Here is a 14879-nt window from a genome sequence, read left to right on the forward strand (position 1 = left end):
CTAATCACTAGAGGTGCCTTTTGGTGAAATGGCCTAGAGAGTTGGAAGAACTCCAGGGTTAAGCGTGCTCGCTTGAGAGAAAGGAGAAGGTCTTGGGTTAAAAAAGTAATAATATATAAAATGGAGGAACTAATCACTAGAGGCACCTTTTGGTGAAATAGCCTAGAGAGTTGGAAGAACTCCAGGGTTAAGCGTGCTCGCTTGAGAGAAATCCTAGGATGGGTGACCTCCAGAAAAGTTCTTCATTCCACCTTTGGGACAAAACCGTGAGGCTTATGGCCAAAGCCGAAAATTCCTCTAGTGGTTGGAACCCGATCATTATAATTGGTATCAGAGCCGCTGCCGTGTCCTCTTGGGCGATGGTAGGGTAAACCTCAACGAGGACGTTGAGTTCCAAAAGGGGGGGAGAAGGGTTCCTTAGACAGATCCCACATCGGCAAAGCACGGAGATGGTTTTGGGTTCAAAAAGTAATGAAATATAAAATAGAGGAACTAATCACTAGAGATGCCTTTTGGTGGAATGGCTTGGAGAGTTGGAAGAACTTCAGGGTTAAGTGTGCTCGCTTGCGAGAAATCCTAGGATGGGTGACCTCTTGGGAAGTTCTCCATTCTACTTATGGGACAAAACCGTGAGCCTTAGAGGCTTATGGCCAAAGTGGACAATTCCTCTAGTGGTTGGAGCCGATCGTTACAAGAATTTTTCTAAACCGTGAGGCTTATGGCCAAAGCGGATAATTCCTCTAGTGGTTGGAGCCCGATCGTTACAAGGATTTTTCTATAGCAGCTGTGGATATTTTCTTAAGGGATAGAGAAGAAGCACTTTCTGTTCTCATATTTCATTTGCACAAGGCCGCTCATCGAATGAAAATGCAAAGTGATAAGCGTTGGGTTGATAGGCAGTTCCAAACTGGTGATTGGGTTTACTTAAAATTGCAGCCATATCGTCAATTATCCATTTGTAAATCCTACCATAAATTTCAACCCAAGTATTATGGCCCTTATCAAATTATTGATACCATTGGTTCTGTTGCTTACAAATTAGCCCTTCCATCAGATGCCGAAATCTATGACGTTTTCCATGTCTCGCACCTCAAGCCTACGACAGCCTCTGTTTCAGCTGTTTCAAACCTTCCACCTATATCCCACGTTCAAAATGCCTTTCCAAAGGCCATTTTGGACAGACGAATGGTTAAGAGGAAGAATTCAGCAGCAACCCAATTGTTGGTGCATTGGAAGGGGTATTCACCAGCAAATGCGTCATGGGAATTTGCGGATGAGTTGCAAGCCCGTTTTCCTTCATTCTTCCTTGAGGACAAGGAATCCTACTGGGGGAGAATTGTTATGTGTAAATGGAATAATATGAATTAAAGTGAAACGCTCAGTATCAAGAAGGAGAAGGCGGGATAGCTGTTGAGTTGTTAAGGTCATTATGAGAAGCTGTTGGAGCAGTTGTATGTCTTTCAGAAAGAATAGGACATGTGGCAGCTTTGGCGCATGTCAAGGGTAGCAGCATAGCATTTTTCTTTAGCTGTTCCTTGTACAAATAAGAGGAAATTAGCTATATGATGTATTCTGAGTAATAAGATAATAAGAATTCTCTCTTTGTTTTATTCTTAGTTCTCTCTCTGAATTCTATTCTTCTTATAATTCTGTTCTTGAATCCGTAATTTCTTACTAGCGTGACAAAAACACGCAACATCTCATGGCCAGGATAAACAATCTTTAGTAAAACAGGAAAGTTTGAACTTTGTAAGACCTTTCATACTAGACCTTACATCTGAGCCGCCTGCAATTACTTCAGCTTCTTTTACTGTTCACATATCAATTATGCCATGATTTAATCAGCTGACATAAATGTTTCCCAGAAAATCTCTGTTCTATGGCTTTATTAAACAAATGAAACCAAGATGCACAGTAGACAGCATAGATAATTAATATCTGCATTCTTCTGCAGATTCATCAGAGCGCCCTAATCAGGGAAACATCATTGAAAAATTGGAGGCAAAACTATATTACAATTTACAAGTGGGAATAACTACAGTTGGACTCTACCTAAGGGCAGCCCCGATGAGGACCAAGAGTGCATAAATTACAATGGGGCTTTTACCTTCTATAAAATTACTATGCTAATCAAATAAAAACCTTATCAGGCAACTAGCATGAAGGCGGTTGAAGTTGCTTCAACCGCCGTACAACTTGCTTCATTGTAGGCCTGGTAGAAAGCGAGTCGACAGTGCACACAACAGCCAGGTGTAACACTTCAACCAAATCATCATGGGGACCCGCATCCCACAGCCCAGCAGTAAAGAACTCCTTTGCCCGGCCCTGTTTTAGGAGCATGCATGCCCAAGCAACAATGTTGAAACCATTCCCGAATGATGAAAATGATGGGTCCAGAGCTTTCTTATCAGAGAGCAACTCTAGAAGGACCACCCCATAACTGTAAACATCAGCCTTATCCGAAACACGGCAAGTCATCGCATATTCTGGGGCAACATAACCAAAAGTTCCAGCCACGCCTGTAGTAGCATGGGTTTCAGAAGTTCCCAAAAGCCTAGCCAAACCAAAGTCAGATAAATAGGCATTGAAATCATCATCTAGAAGAATATTGCTGGGCTTGACATCGCGATGAAGTACACGTGGTACACACTGATCATGCAGGTAAGCAAGAGCACGAGCAATATCCAAAGCAATCTTGTGAAGTATCCTCCAATCCACAGCCCTGGTGGACCTCTCCTGGATAAATTTTTCCAGATTACCACCAGGTAAATAATTATATACTAGGAACATTTCTGTTTCACTGGCATGATAACCAATCAATGTGACAAGATTTGGATGGTGGAGCCTCCCAAGGGTTTTAATTTCAGCATGAAACTGCTGAACACCTTGGAATCGTCCAACAGCAAGCCTTTTGATTGCCACCAGAACTCCAGGAGATATCTCTGCCTTGTAAGTAGCCCCAAAACCTCCATTGCCAATGCAGTTGCTTGCATTGAAGTTCCCAGTGGCCCTCACAACATTCTCAAATGTCAAGGGAACCCCAATGTCTGTAAAGATTGTTACTTCCTTTCTGGTGGATCCCATAATTTTGGACTTTGGGCTCCACTTTCTGGTGTAGAAGAACAAGACAATCAAAGCTAGAAGAACTGAAACAATGGCTGATGCAGATGCTATTGATGCTATCTCAATTGAATTGAAACCACTGTTCCCACTCTTTTGACTCTGACTTGGTGGTGAAACAGTGTAGCCTTGTGCCACAGCAGAACTTCCTGAATCTGGAGTTGGCACTGTTAGGGAGAAAACATGGCAAGGGCGTAGATAAGGATTTCCAAGAACACTACTACATTTCATCAGATTGTTACTCAATGGCAGGGACCCAGATAAGTTGTTGAAGGACACATTGAATGCTGAAAGCATGGTCACATTTGCCAAACCAGAAGGAATCTGCCCAGAAAGTTTATTGTCATTGAGCAGAAGGGCAGTAAGGTTTCTCAAGTTCACAAGATTGTTTGGAATCTCTCCGGAGAGCATGTTTGAAGAAAGATCCAGAACCTCCAAAGACTGCAACTCGCCCAAGCTAGAAGGGATAGAGCCATTGATTTTATTACCAGCCAAGGAAAGATACTTCAGGCCCTTTATTTGGCTGAGACTGGTAGGAATCGGACCTTGCAAAAAGTTACAACTCAAGTTGAGAGAAACAAGAGACACCATTTTACCAATGCCAGGGGGAATGAAACCAGTAATCTGATTGTTAGACGCATCCAGAAGTTTGAGAGATCTGCACATGGTACCAATATCAGCCGGAATCTGACCAGACATTCTATTGTTGCTAACATTAAGAATTAATTTGTCCAATTCATTGCACTTCTCAAACAAAATCCCTGGGAATGGCCCAGACAGCTTGTTTCCTCCAGCTAAAAATGCATAAGTTGTTTGCTTTCCCAATCTGACAGGTGCAATTGGCATAGATTGAAGGGTACCAGTAAAATTGTTGCCGCCAAAGTTATGAAGAATTGATATTTCACCATCTCCCTCAAGTGACTGTATAGGACTTCCAGACTTGGCTTTATTTGCGAAAAAAGACAGATAAGCAGATGATGGATCATAGATGCCGGAGGGATATCCATAAATGGAAGGAACTGATTCGCAACTGCCACTGTAGAAACTGGGGATTTGACCAGACAGGGAATTTCCACTAACATCGAACAGGGTCATACAAGGAACTGGAATCTCCTTAACAAGCTCTCCCTTGAGCCTATTATTACTCAAGTCCAGATACCACAACTTGTTGCAGTGACTGAGCTCATGGGGAATTTCCCCAGTGAAAAAGTTAAAGGCCAAATTGATCATCTCCAATTTCTCACAAGCACCCCAGTCACTTAGCAAGCTGTCCTCAAGAGTTGCACTTGGCGCCCACAACATCCTCAGGTTTGGAAGAGTCGCAATTTCTGCAGGAATTTTCCCCTGAAAAAAATTAAAATCTTCATTTGCAGAACTCGATTGATCCAACAAATAGTCCCCTCTTGAACTGTTAACATTCTGATATGGATCAAAAAAATTTGAAAGCACAAGCACAGACAATCCAGAGCAATTCCCAAGCTCACGAGGTACTGACCCACTAAGACTATTTCTTGACACATCCAACACCTCAAGCTTTCCGAGCATACCCAGTTCAGACGGAATCACTTCTTCAAACAAATTTGAATACAATAACAATGTCCTCAAATTACCACAATTCCCTAGACTACCAGGAATCCCTCCAACAAAGAAATTTCCTGACAAATCCAGGTGTTCAAGTGTATCACAATTGTCTCCAATTTCTCTAGGCACTGCCCCACCGAGCTGATTCAAGGACAAATAAAGGGCCTTAAGCCCACCAACAAACGCAGGAAGTGTGCCATTAATGCTGTTACCAGCTAAATTTAGGATCGCCAAGTTTGTACAATAAGAAAGTGAGCTCGGTATTTCTCCTCCTATGTTGTTGAATCCTAAGTTTAAAACCCGCAAGTTTCTTAACCTGTCAAAGGAAATTGGCAATGACCCAGTTATCATATTACCCTCCAGATCAAGAACCTCTAACTTCTGCATGCGCCATATTTCACCAGGCATCTCCCCACGAAACCCATTAAAGGGCAATGATAAAACCCTAAGTTCAGTTAACTTGGCAATCGCAGGTATCAATATGCCAAAAAGAATACCATTACCATCCTGACAGTCTCGCCTAATTCCAAACCCATAAAGTGGATACTGAACAGAACCGGGGCAAAAGAAAGGACTTCCATTTTCACTATTCTTACCTTTGTTGCTGTTGCGGTGTCCTGTGATGTTGAGGGACACGACACGCGAGTCGTTGTCGCAGGACACACCAGGCCAAAAGCAGTGGTTGGTGTTGATCAGATTCCAGCTAGAGAGCAGCCCTGACGGGTCAGACACCGAGTTCTTGAACTCTAACAGCGCCGATTCGTCCGAATCACCCAAAACTACTCCATTTACCGACAAAGCCAGGACCCAAAAGACAGACAACAGCTTCAATTTGTTAAAAGAGTACCATTTGATTACTGAAGAAGAAAAACAAATGGAACCCATTTTAGAACCCCAAAAGGGTCGGCAAAACCCTAAACCCTTCTTTTCCACTGGTCGCAGGGTAAAGCGGGTTCTTTTTTCCAGATAACCAAACCCTAATTTAGAAAGAGAAAGCGAGAAATGAAGATAGAGAGAGAGAAAGGATTGAACAATCAACAGTGTGCTCTTTTCATAAAACGCGTTTCCTTCTTTTTTTTTGTTTTTTTAATTTCCTTCTTCAAATCCTTTTTTTCCTTCCACTTCGTCCTCTTCCTTTTTTAAGAAAAATAATTATTAAAGATTTTAGAGATTGTCGTTTTGAAGAGGGGTGTGGGGTCCAGGGGACATACTGGGTTGGCAGCGGGGTCCACCAGCAGTCAATAAATGCATCATCCCCGTCAATTTATGAGAGGTTCAAGGTGGTTGGGCTTGTAGGCATGTAGCTGTAGTGGGGATAAACAAAACAAAAGAAAAAAAAAATTAAAAAAAAATGATTCCTTAAAGTTGAAAACGTGGCTGTGGAAGAAAGAGTCCACGTGGGGTGCCCTTCCAAAAGGTTAATGGAGGGACCAAGCCAGCCTGCACTCTCTTCTCTTCTTTAATAACTAAAATCTCTGCTATGAAGTCCAGAAAAGATAGTCCAGGCTCTGCCCTGGATTCATTGATTATCTGTAGAATATCATCAAAAGCATGTACAAATTCCACAAAGACTCATTCTCCTTGAAGATCATCACCAGTGACCCACTAATTTTAATCTTCATAAAAGCAAATATTGAATTTTGCAGGTGGGGAAATTGTGATTTTGGAGGAAGGCCTACCAGGACAGTTCTCTACCTGTGCATTACTTAACCTGGGGGCCTACTAGCCAGCCACAGAAAATGTCAAAGCAAGGAAACAAACAAGTATATTTATTGGGGACTGGGGTAGCATAAGAAACAATTAATACTTTATTGCAAAAGCAGATATTATATATATGTTATCAGCTAATTGCATTCCATTTCTTACATAGATACACATACATCATCATCCACGTTTCTGATTGCAGACATTTTTTAATCTTCTACTATACAATCTTTTGCTGAGAAATTACGATAAAGGCACCGAAAAATGATGTTAGAATGATGAATGAATGACGTTACTTGACTTGCTGTAATTAAATATATGGAAGATAGATTAAGTTTTTCACCCAGGGTATTCCTTTGTTTCTTTTAATATTCATTGGTTATTGTCTTCTTCCAAATAGATTAATTTTTGAACAAGAATCTTCTCAATCATTTAATGTGAAAGGAATTAATGCAGTTGATCTGTTCATTTTGGCGGTGCATGTGATGTGAGTTGAAAATTTGCTCATCTTTTTAAGTTATTGAAATCTCAAATTAAAAATGTTTGTTTATGAAACTCTCAATTAGCATGACATGTCCTCTTTACCAACATTGTTCCCAGAACCTGACCCTAACAGCCTGTTTGGTTACTATCATTGTTATTATAATAATAATTATTATTATTTTTAATTTATGGATTTTAATAGACAATACTATATGATCATTAGCATAATCATAAGGTTGCATCATTGGGTTAGAAACAATAGCCACTCTTGTATATAAAGTCAACTGGAAAAAGCAAAGAGATGGAAACATTATAATTTTTGTTCAAAGAAAGTGCAACAGATTTTAGATCTTTGAATGAATTGGTGAGACAATGCCTAATATGTTGTTTCTGCAATGAAAGAAATGATTGGAGACCAAGAAATTGTTTGCATACCTTGATAAGACCAGCAATTAATAATTCACTTTTTTACTTTCATTCCAGCAGTATCCAACTGCTGCTAATGATTTGAGATGTAGAAAAGTTGTTAACTTGAAGAAGGAAAAAAATCTTTTGGTTTGAAAAAGGAATTAGAGGGTAAGTAAAGATTTGAATTCTTAACCATGTGCCACTATAAGAAATGTATGACTAAATGATAGGTTGCAGAAGATAGTGACATAGCAAATTTCCTTGGAAGATAAAATCAGGTGCTTCATCATTTTTCTGGGGAGAAAATGCCCGAAAAAGAACACAAACTGAAGGAATAGCTGTGAAGAGATGGGCCACAATTTATTTCACAGAAGCAGTCAAATTCATTTCTTTTTTTCCCCTGGGAATTTCAGAACATTAGATAGCCCAAAAGATCTTTGGGCAAAATCTTAGATCTCTGACTTCATTCAATTGTTAAAAAAAAAATAATAATGCCTAAAAAATTTATAAAAAAAAAAAACTCTGCAAATCACTATAGGTAGACATCATCCATATCTTTAAAGTTTCGATTTCTACAATTAGAAAAGAACCATTGTCCATTGACATATTCTGATTCAACCCAGAAAAAAGGCAAGCATTTCAACAAAATGATGGATCATGTATATGTACAGTGATCAATTGAAATGTTCAAGTAATCTTCCAGAATTAATGCTCTCTCAACAGCCACGTGAGCAACAAGAAAAGCAAGAAAACCAACTGCTACCATGAGGCTTTGGTGGTGTTCCAGGCGTTTGTGGATGTGGCTCTTGTTTTGTCTGTTTCTTTGAAGGCTGCTTCTCCTTCACCACTTTCACAGAGTCACTTCCTTTCGCATGTGCTTCGAATCTGAAATGAAACAAAAATCAATTAGCCTCAGGTACCTAATCCATATATAACAGGCAAACATTGGCCCATCGAAAGCAAGAAACTTATGCAACTTACACTGGGAATTGAAAAGACTGGGTGCTGCTGGATGAGTTCCTGAGGTCCTCAGTAGAAGAGGCCTTTTCCTGACTGATTTTTTTCTCAGTTTCCTCTGGAACTGCCTTTGTGTTATCGGTTGGCAATTCAGGTTCTACTGCTTTAACAGGTTTTTCTTCTGTCACTTTTGAGTCCTCACTCATATCCTCAATCTTCTTTTCGAGGGTCTGCACCACGATGGTGGGAGGCAGGCTAGGTGGGGGGTTGTTGGTATCCTCGACCTTGGGAATTTCTCCAGATTTGTGTAGCACGAAAACATGATCTCTTGAGAAGCTGTTATTTCCCATGTGAATACTAAACAACGATTCATTTGAAGCAACACTCCATTCCATTGGCGTTGCAGGCTTACTAGCAAAAACGGATGAGGGAATCCTATTAGGATCATAGCCTCCGGATTGCATCGGAATTTGATTTTCGTATATTGCAGATGAAGATTCGTGTATACTCATGCTAGGATTGTGACCTGAAACTTCTGGAGCAACTACAACTCCTTTCGGATCAAGATTTGCTTGTTTTGATTGCAGAAGGGGATCAGAAGGATCATCCTTTTCAACATAGATAGAATCTATCGAAGATTCTGAGGATGATGAAGGAGAAGTCATCAAAATCTTGTGTCGAGGAATAATAATAGCTGCATCATTTGTCCCCTCTGAATTTGTTAAATGCTTCTTAGTTACAAACATGAGTTCACTATCCATGGTGTCTCATCAGTTATTATCAGACCAATTCCTTTAAGACCCTCAAATTATATGCTAACTTGTCACAGAAATTCACTCTGCAATGGAGAATGGAGAATGGAGAATGAACACAATTCTGAAATACTCGATGTGATTAAAAAAATATATTTTTTTTTTAAAAATACCCTAGTTAAATTATATTTATTTCTAAATATGAAAATAAATACATTCATTTTGTTTATCAATTATTCCAAACATTATCATTTTAAAAATTATTTCAAACACATAAATTTTATCCTTTTGAATCAAATTCTTTAATTGAAATTAAATTGAATTTTATCATTAGAATCATTTCAAATGGGGTAAAAGAAACAAAACATATATAAATGAACAAAAGCATCAAAAGTTAAAACTTACGTTAATTCAAAGAAATGGGCACTGATAACCTCTCCAAATCAATGTATCCACAACTGCAACCCAGATATATTATCCCAAAAGCAAGAGATGGACAAAGGTTGATAAGTCGATAGTTAAACACAGAGTTGAATCCACAGAATATAATATAAAACTCTCCGCGTAGACAAGGAAAAAGGGAGTAGTTAGGGCAGACAAGTTAAAGAACAGCTAGGGTTTACAAGTAAGAAGTGGAAGGACCAGATAAAATTTCGGTTTCTTCTCTGCAACTAAGTAACTGATATTGGCTTCTTGCCAAGAAAAAGTAACTGATATTGGTGCCAATTTTAACTCAGTAACTTCCTACGCGGGAAAACACAATTCTAATTAACAATCTGTTACTTGTTAAAGAATGGACTCGACGGCTTTAACTATAATTAAACGAAGCCATTTCAATTCACTCTGTGGAATATGTAGCAGTTACGCTTTAGGTCTACTTTAATTTGGTTTATTTGTTTATTTTTCTCCAAGTATTGGGAGATGAAGAATTGTAATCGTTGAGATTTGAATACTAATTAACTAAATATATGAAAAATATAAAAAATAAGAATATAATTGTGATTGATTAAGATGATATCACAGACCGAAACTGGTGCTAACCTGAACAAGAAGAGAAGTTTGTTCACCGAGAAGAGCTAAAGGCCAAGTTGAAAGGTTATCTTGAAAATTGGCCAAGCCGCCTTACAAAACTGGACCTTGCAAGATTTCAAACCATTGATGATATAGTTTCTTTCTTGGTAAGTTCAGTCTGTGAACTTGAAATTGATAATGGAGAAGTCGGTTCAGTCCAATGGTACCAAGTTCGCTTGGAGTGAGAAGAATTCAAGTATTATCTACCATCAGCCAGACCAGAACTGCTATCCCATTAAGCTGTTTAATTATCCCAATTTGGAACATTAATTAATTGTTAAATTAGCTAGATTAAAGGAAAGGAACTCTGTTTTCTGTAAGTTCCAGGGTACCGAAATGCATTAGGAACTCTGACGAGATCAGGAGTGCTACTTCTGCGCAGATCACAGCTAACTATGATTTAAGGATTTTGGATCAATATTTTGATTCTGAGGTGGTTTATTGCAGCACTCAAATAAGGTGGCCTCGGATCGCATTGGCTCCTTTTTGGGCGTTTCTTGAAGGTTGTCCATTTTAGCTAATGCAACAGGAAACCCATAAAAGAAAAGAAAAGGGTCAGAGAAGCAGAATTGTGCAGAAAGTACAAGACCCAGATGAGTTTTAAAGAAAGATGACACTGAGCATGGCAAAAGTATATAAACTATAAAAAAATAAAGTATAACATACAAAATGCTAATATTTATGTGTTTCACTCTCTTAATATGGGCTACATTTACGGGTATGTAATCTTTCACTATAAACAATAATAAATCATCAAATTATACTACCCATAAACCTAATTACACCCAAGAGAACACACATTACATAAAAATACTTATAGTAAATATATTAGTTAGTCATATAGGATTTTGAGTTATAATTCTAACAATCTCTACCTTGACTCAAAATCCATCAACCATTGCATATTTCAAATTCTTGGTGCATTCAATCAGCACATCTCTATTCTTGAGTTTGAACACTTCAAATCATCAATCTCTCCAATCTTCATATTGGGTGTAACTTGCTTCTTTCTTCAAAAATTTTCGCATCATCAATTTTCTTGATTTTGCATCAAGAGCTCCACTTCAATTTCAACTCTCCATCATCACCATTATTTTGCATGTGCGACTTTTACATGTTGCAATAGCTTCAGCTTTAACCAAACTCTCCAAGATCATCCCCATGCTCTGATAACAATTTGTTAAGCATCGCGAAAGCGTGTAAACTATAAATAAATAAAGCAAACATACAAAACACCAATATTTACGTGGTTTACCCTCTCAATATGAGACTACATCTACAAGCATATCATCTTCCACTATCAAAAATAATAAATCATCATTATAAGCTCAAAACTATACTATCCATAAACCCAATTACACTAAAGAGAACTCATATTACATCAAATTACTTATAGTAAATATATTAGTTAGTCTCTCTCAGTCTCATCTAGACATAATCCAATATATTTACTATTTTAACTGCTACACCACAAAGGATATCTTTAATTATATGGGTAAAAGCTCTCTCACCACTTGACAAAAATTACTTTCTTTTGAATTCTATGCCCTTTTTCCACCTTAGGCCAAAGTCTCTTTTCCTCTATGGGACTGCAATGGGCAGTAGTCTCTCATCAATGGACAAAACCAAATCCTCAATAATTGGCAAAGCCCCTCTCTGCAAAGGGTGACAGGCTCACCCAATGAGCTGAAAGCTAAATAACCTTTTCTACCATTCTCATATTTATAGTGTTAATTTCCTCAATCCTAATCTGATTAGGAGTCCCACTCAATTTAGGAATAACGCTAAAACAAGAATTCTACTCTTTATGAAAAATATTCATTTATCATATTGAGGAATATTTCTCTTACTCAAATTATTAAAAAGTCTTTTCAAATTTTACTAGGATTTTGAGTCATAATTCTAACAATCTCTACCTTAACTCAAAATCTATCAACCATTGCATATCTCAAATTCTTGAGTGCCTTTAATCATCACATCTCTATGCTTGAGCTTAAACCCTTCAAATCATCAATCTCTCCAATTTTTATTTTGGGTGTAACTTACTTCTTTTTTCAAAAATTTTCGCATCATCAATTTTCTTAATTTTGCATCAAGAGCTCCACTTCAATTTTAACTCTCCATCATCACCATTATTGCATGTGCAACTTTTACATGTCGCAGTAGCTCCAGCTTTAACCAAACTCACCAAGATCATCTCCATGCTCTGATACCAATTTATCGAGCACCGCGAAAGCTTGTAAACTATAAAGAAATAAAGCAAACATACAAAACATTTATATTTACGTGGTTCACTCTCTCAACATAGAGTTACATCCACAGGCATACCATTTTCCACTATCAAGAATAATAAATCATCATTACAAGCTCAAAGCTATACTACTCATAAACCCAATTACACTCAAGAGAACTCACATTACATCAAACTACTCATAGTACCCATAAACCCAATTACACCCAAGAAAACTCACATTACATCAAACTACTCATAGTAAATATATTAGTTAGTCCCTCTCAGTCTCCTTTAGATATAGCCCAATATATTTACTATTTTAACTGCTGCACCACAAAGAGTATCTTCAATTATGTGAGTAAAAGCTCTCTCACCACTGAACAAGAATTACTCTATCTTGAATTCTATGCCATTTCTCCACCTTAGGCCAAAGCTTCTTTCCCTTCATGGGACTGCAATGGGTAGGAACCTCTCATCAATGGGCAGAGTTAAATCTTCAGCAATTGGCAAAGCCTCTCTATTTTCTATCATTCTCCTATTTATAATGTTAATTTCCTCAATCCTAATCTAATTAGGAGTCCCTTAAGAATAATACTAAAATAAGAATTCTATTCTGTATAGAAAATATTTCTTTATCCTATAGAAGAATATTTATCCTGCTCAAATTAAAAAAATGTCTCTTTAAATCTTATTAGAATTTTAAATCATAATTCTAACACATTATAAATTTGAACCATTTGAAGAGGGATTTAACGGAGATAACTTTCAAAGTTTTAGGTTGAGGGAGGGCTTCCAACGGACCAATTTGTTAGGCTCAATTCAGGAGAGCCGTTGAAATTTAAAAGAGTATTGGGCTGAATAGGTCCTGACATTCAAATTCTATTCGTCCGAAAAGACAAGTTTGCCTGGTGAGTCCAAAAACATATATGGAGGACTCGACAGGCCTTGGGCAAATCTGAGGGGCAGTTGGTCATAAATTAATCACAAATCCACATTATTATATTGTTTAATTAATATACGTCATAAAATGCTTCTTTTGATCCTCCCTGGCATTATAATTTAGAAAAATTTCTATTTAGATGTCATTTATTATAAATTTAAAATATATATATATATATATTTAATAAATTTAAATTTATTATGAATTAAATTTAAATAAAAAAATCATAAAATTTATAAGTGTGTTACCGAAGGAAAAAAATTTTTTTTTAGAGAAAATGAATGGAATTCTTTTTATCCTCTTATTATAATTTGAAAATTTTTTTATCTAGATTCTATTTATTATAAATTTAAAATATAAATATATAAAAATTATATATTTAATAAATTTAAATTTATTATGAATTAAATTTAAATAAAAAAAATCATATAATTTATAAGTAGGTCTGTTACCGAAGAAGCTAGAAAAAAATGGAATAGGAAAAAAAAAATTTTTTAGAGAAAATGAATGGAATTTAAGAAAAAAAAATTAAGAATATTGATTTTTATAATTTTTTTAACAAATCTTCTCATCTTGATATAGATGATATTTTAACTTATGCAATTTATAAAAACTAATTTGTGATATTATTTGACTGAAAAAATTTTATAAATTGTAAACTCTAAGTAAATAAATTAAAAAATAAAATTATAATTTGTAATTAAATATTGCTTTGAAAGTGAAAAAACTTATAAAATCAATTATATATATTAAAAAATAATGCACTTTACACTCATATAGTTACATATATTATGAAGAGTGAATTCATCTTCATATAAAAAAAAGAGAGTATATAGCATAAGAGCACCGAATAAAATCTTGAAAATAAAGGTGACCCACCCCGATGATTATCTACTTACAAAGGAGCCTTGACTGCTGAACAATAATTAATTGTATTATTTCAGTGGTGGGGTTATGCATATATTAATTGAAGTTTACAGGTGTGCGAAAGTTACATGAATAAATTCATTATAAGACATCTATACAATTAACTCTGTTTCTTCTCCAATCTTTCTTATGGATGTATTGGCAATATGATCGGATAGGAAACACCCTTTAGATATTATGCACACGTATTTGTCTGTTTTCTCGATAATACTTTAAAAATTAAAAAAAAAAAAAATATCCAACTACTAATTAATAATGTTGAAGCAGCTTAATGACAATAATTTTTTGGATTATCTTACTAAGTCGTAAATTGGCGGGTCTAATGTCAATTTTGAAAAGAGTAAAAAAATGAGTGCAACATAGATCTTATAATCTTAAGTTGTAACGCTCTCATAGTAAATTATTGAATATTTTAGAAGTGTAGTGAATTTCACATTCTTAAATTTGAGAAATAATTAATTTTTTTTTATAAATAATTAGTACATAACTTTTTAGTACACTACATATATTCTATAATTTGCCCTCACTTATGTTCATAATTGTTTTATTTTTTTTTTAATTTTAAAAATTAAAAATAATTATTTTTTATTTATAAGAATAAGCATTTAATTATTAAATTATTTATTAATGATTTGGATCTCTCATTTATTATACAATTTCATAGATAAATTTTGACAATTGTCCATAAATTTATCTAATTATA

The 14879-nt window shown here is 36.1% G+C and overlaps 2 protein-coding genes across 2 annotated transcripts; both read right to left on the bottom strand.

The window, feature by feature from the left end:
* Positions 1-1928: 1928 nt before the first annotated feature.
* Positions 1929-5827, bottom strand: LOC110658893 (LRR receptor-like serine/threonine-protein kinase RPK2). The gene has a single exon (XM_021816663.2). It carries the CDS (start codon positions 5584-5586, stop codon positions 2155-2157), a length of 3432 nt encoding a protein of 1143 aa, XP_021672355.2. The 5' UTR covers positions 5587-5827; the 3' UTR covers positions 1929-2154.
* A 2021-nt stretch (positions 5828-7848) lies between these two features.
* LOC110658862 (uncharacterized) lies at positions 7849-9529 on the bottom strand. Its single transcript, XM_021816627.2, has 3 exons — positions 9411-9529; positions 8278-9091; positions 7849-8181 (listed from the first exon to the last, which is right to left on the bottom strand). The coding sequence occupies exons 2-3, from the start codon at positions 9012-9014 to the stop codon at positions 8013-8015; spliced, it is 906 nt and encodes a 301-aa protein (XP_021672319.2). The 5' UTR covers positions 9015-9091; positions 9411-9529; the 3' UTR covers positions 7849-8012.
* Between the last annotated feature and the right edge of the window lie 5350 nt (positions 9530-14879).

Source organism: Hevea brasiliensis, chromosome 16, assembly GCF_030052815.1.
Source record: "Hevea brasiliensis isolate MT/VB/25A 57/8 chromosome 16, ASM3005281v1, whole genome shotgun sequence".
In the NCBI taxonomy this organism is placed as follows: Eukaryota; Viridiplantae; Streptophyta; class Magnoliopsida; order Malpighiales; family Euphorbiaceae; genus Hevea; species Hevea brasiliensis.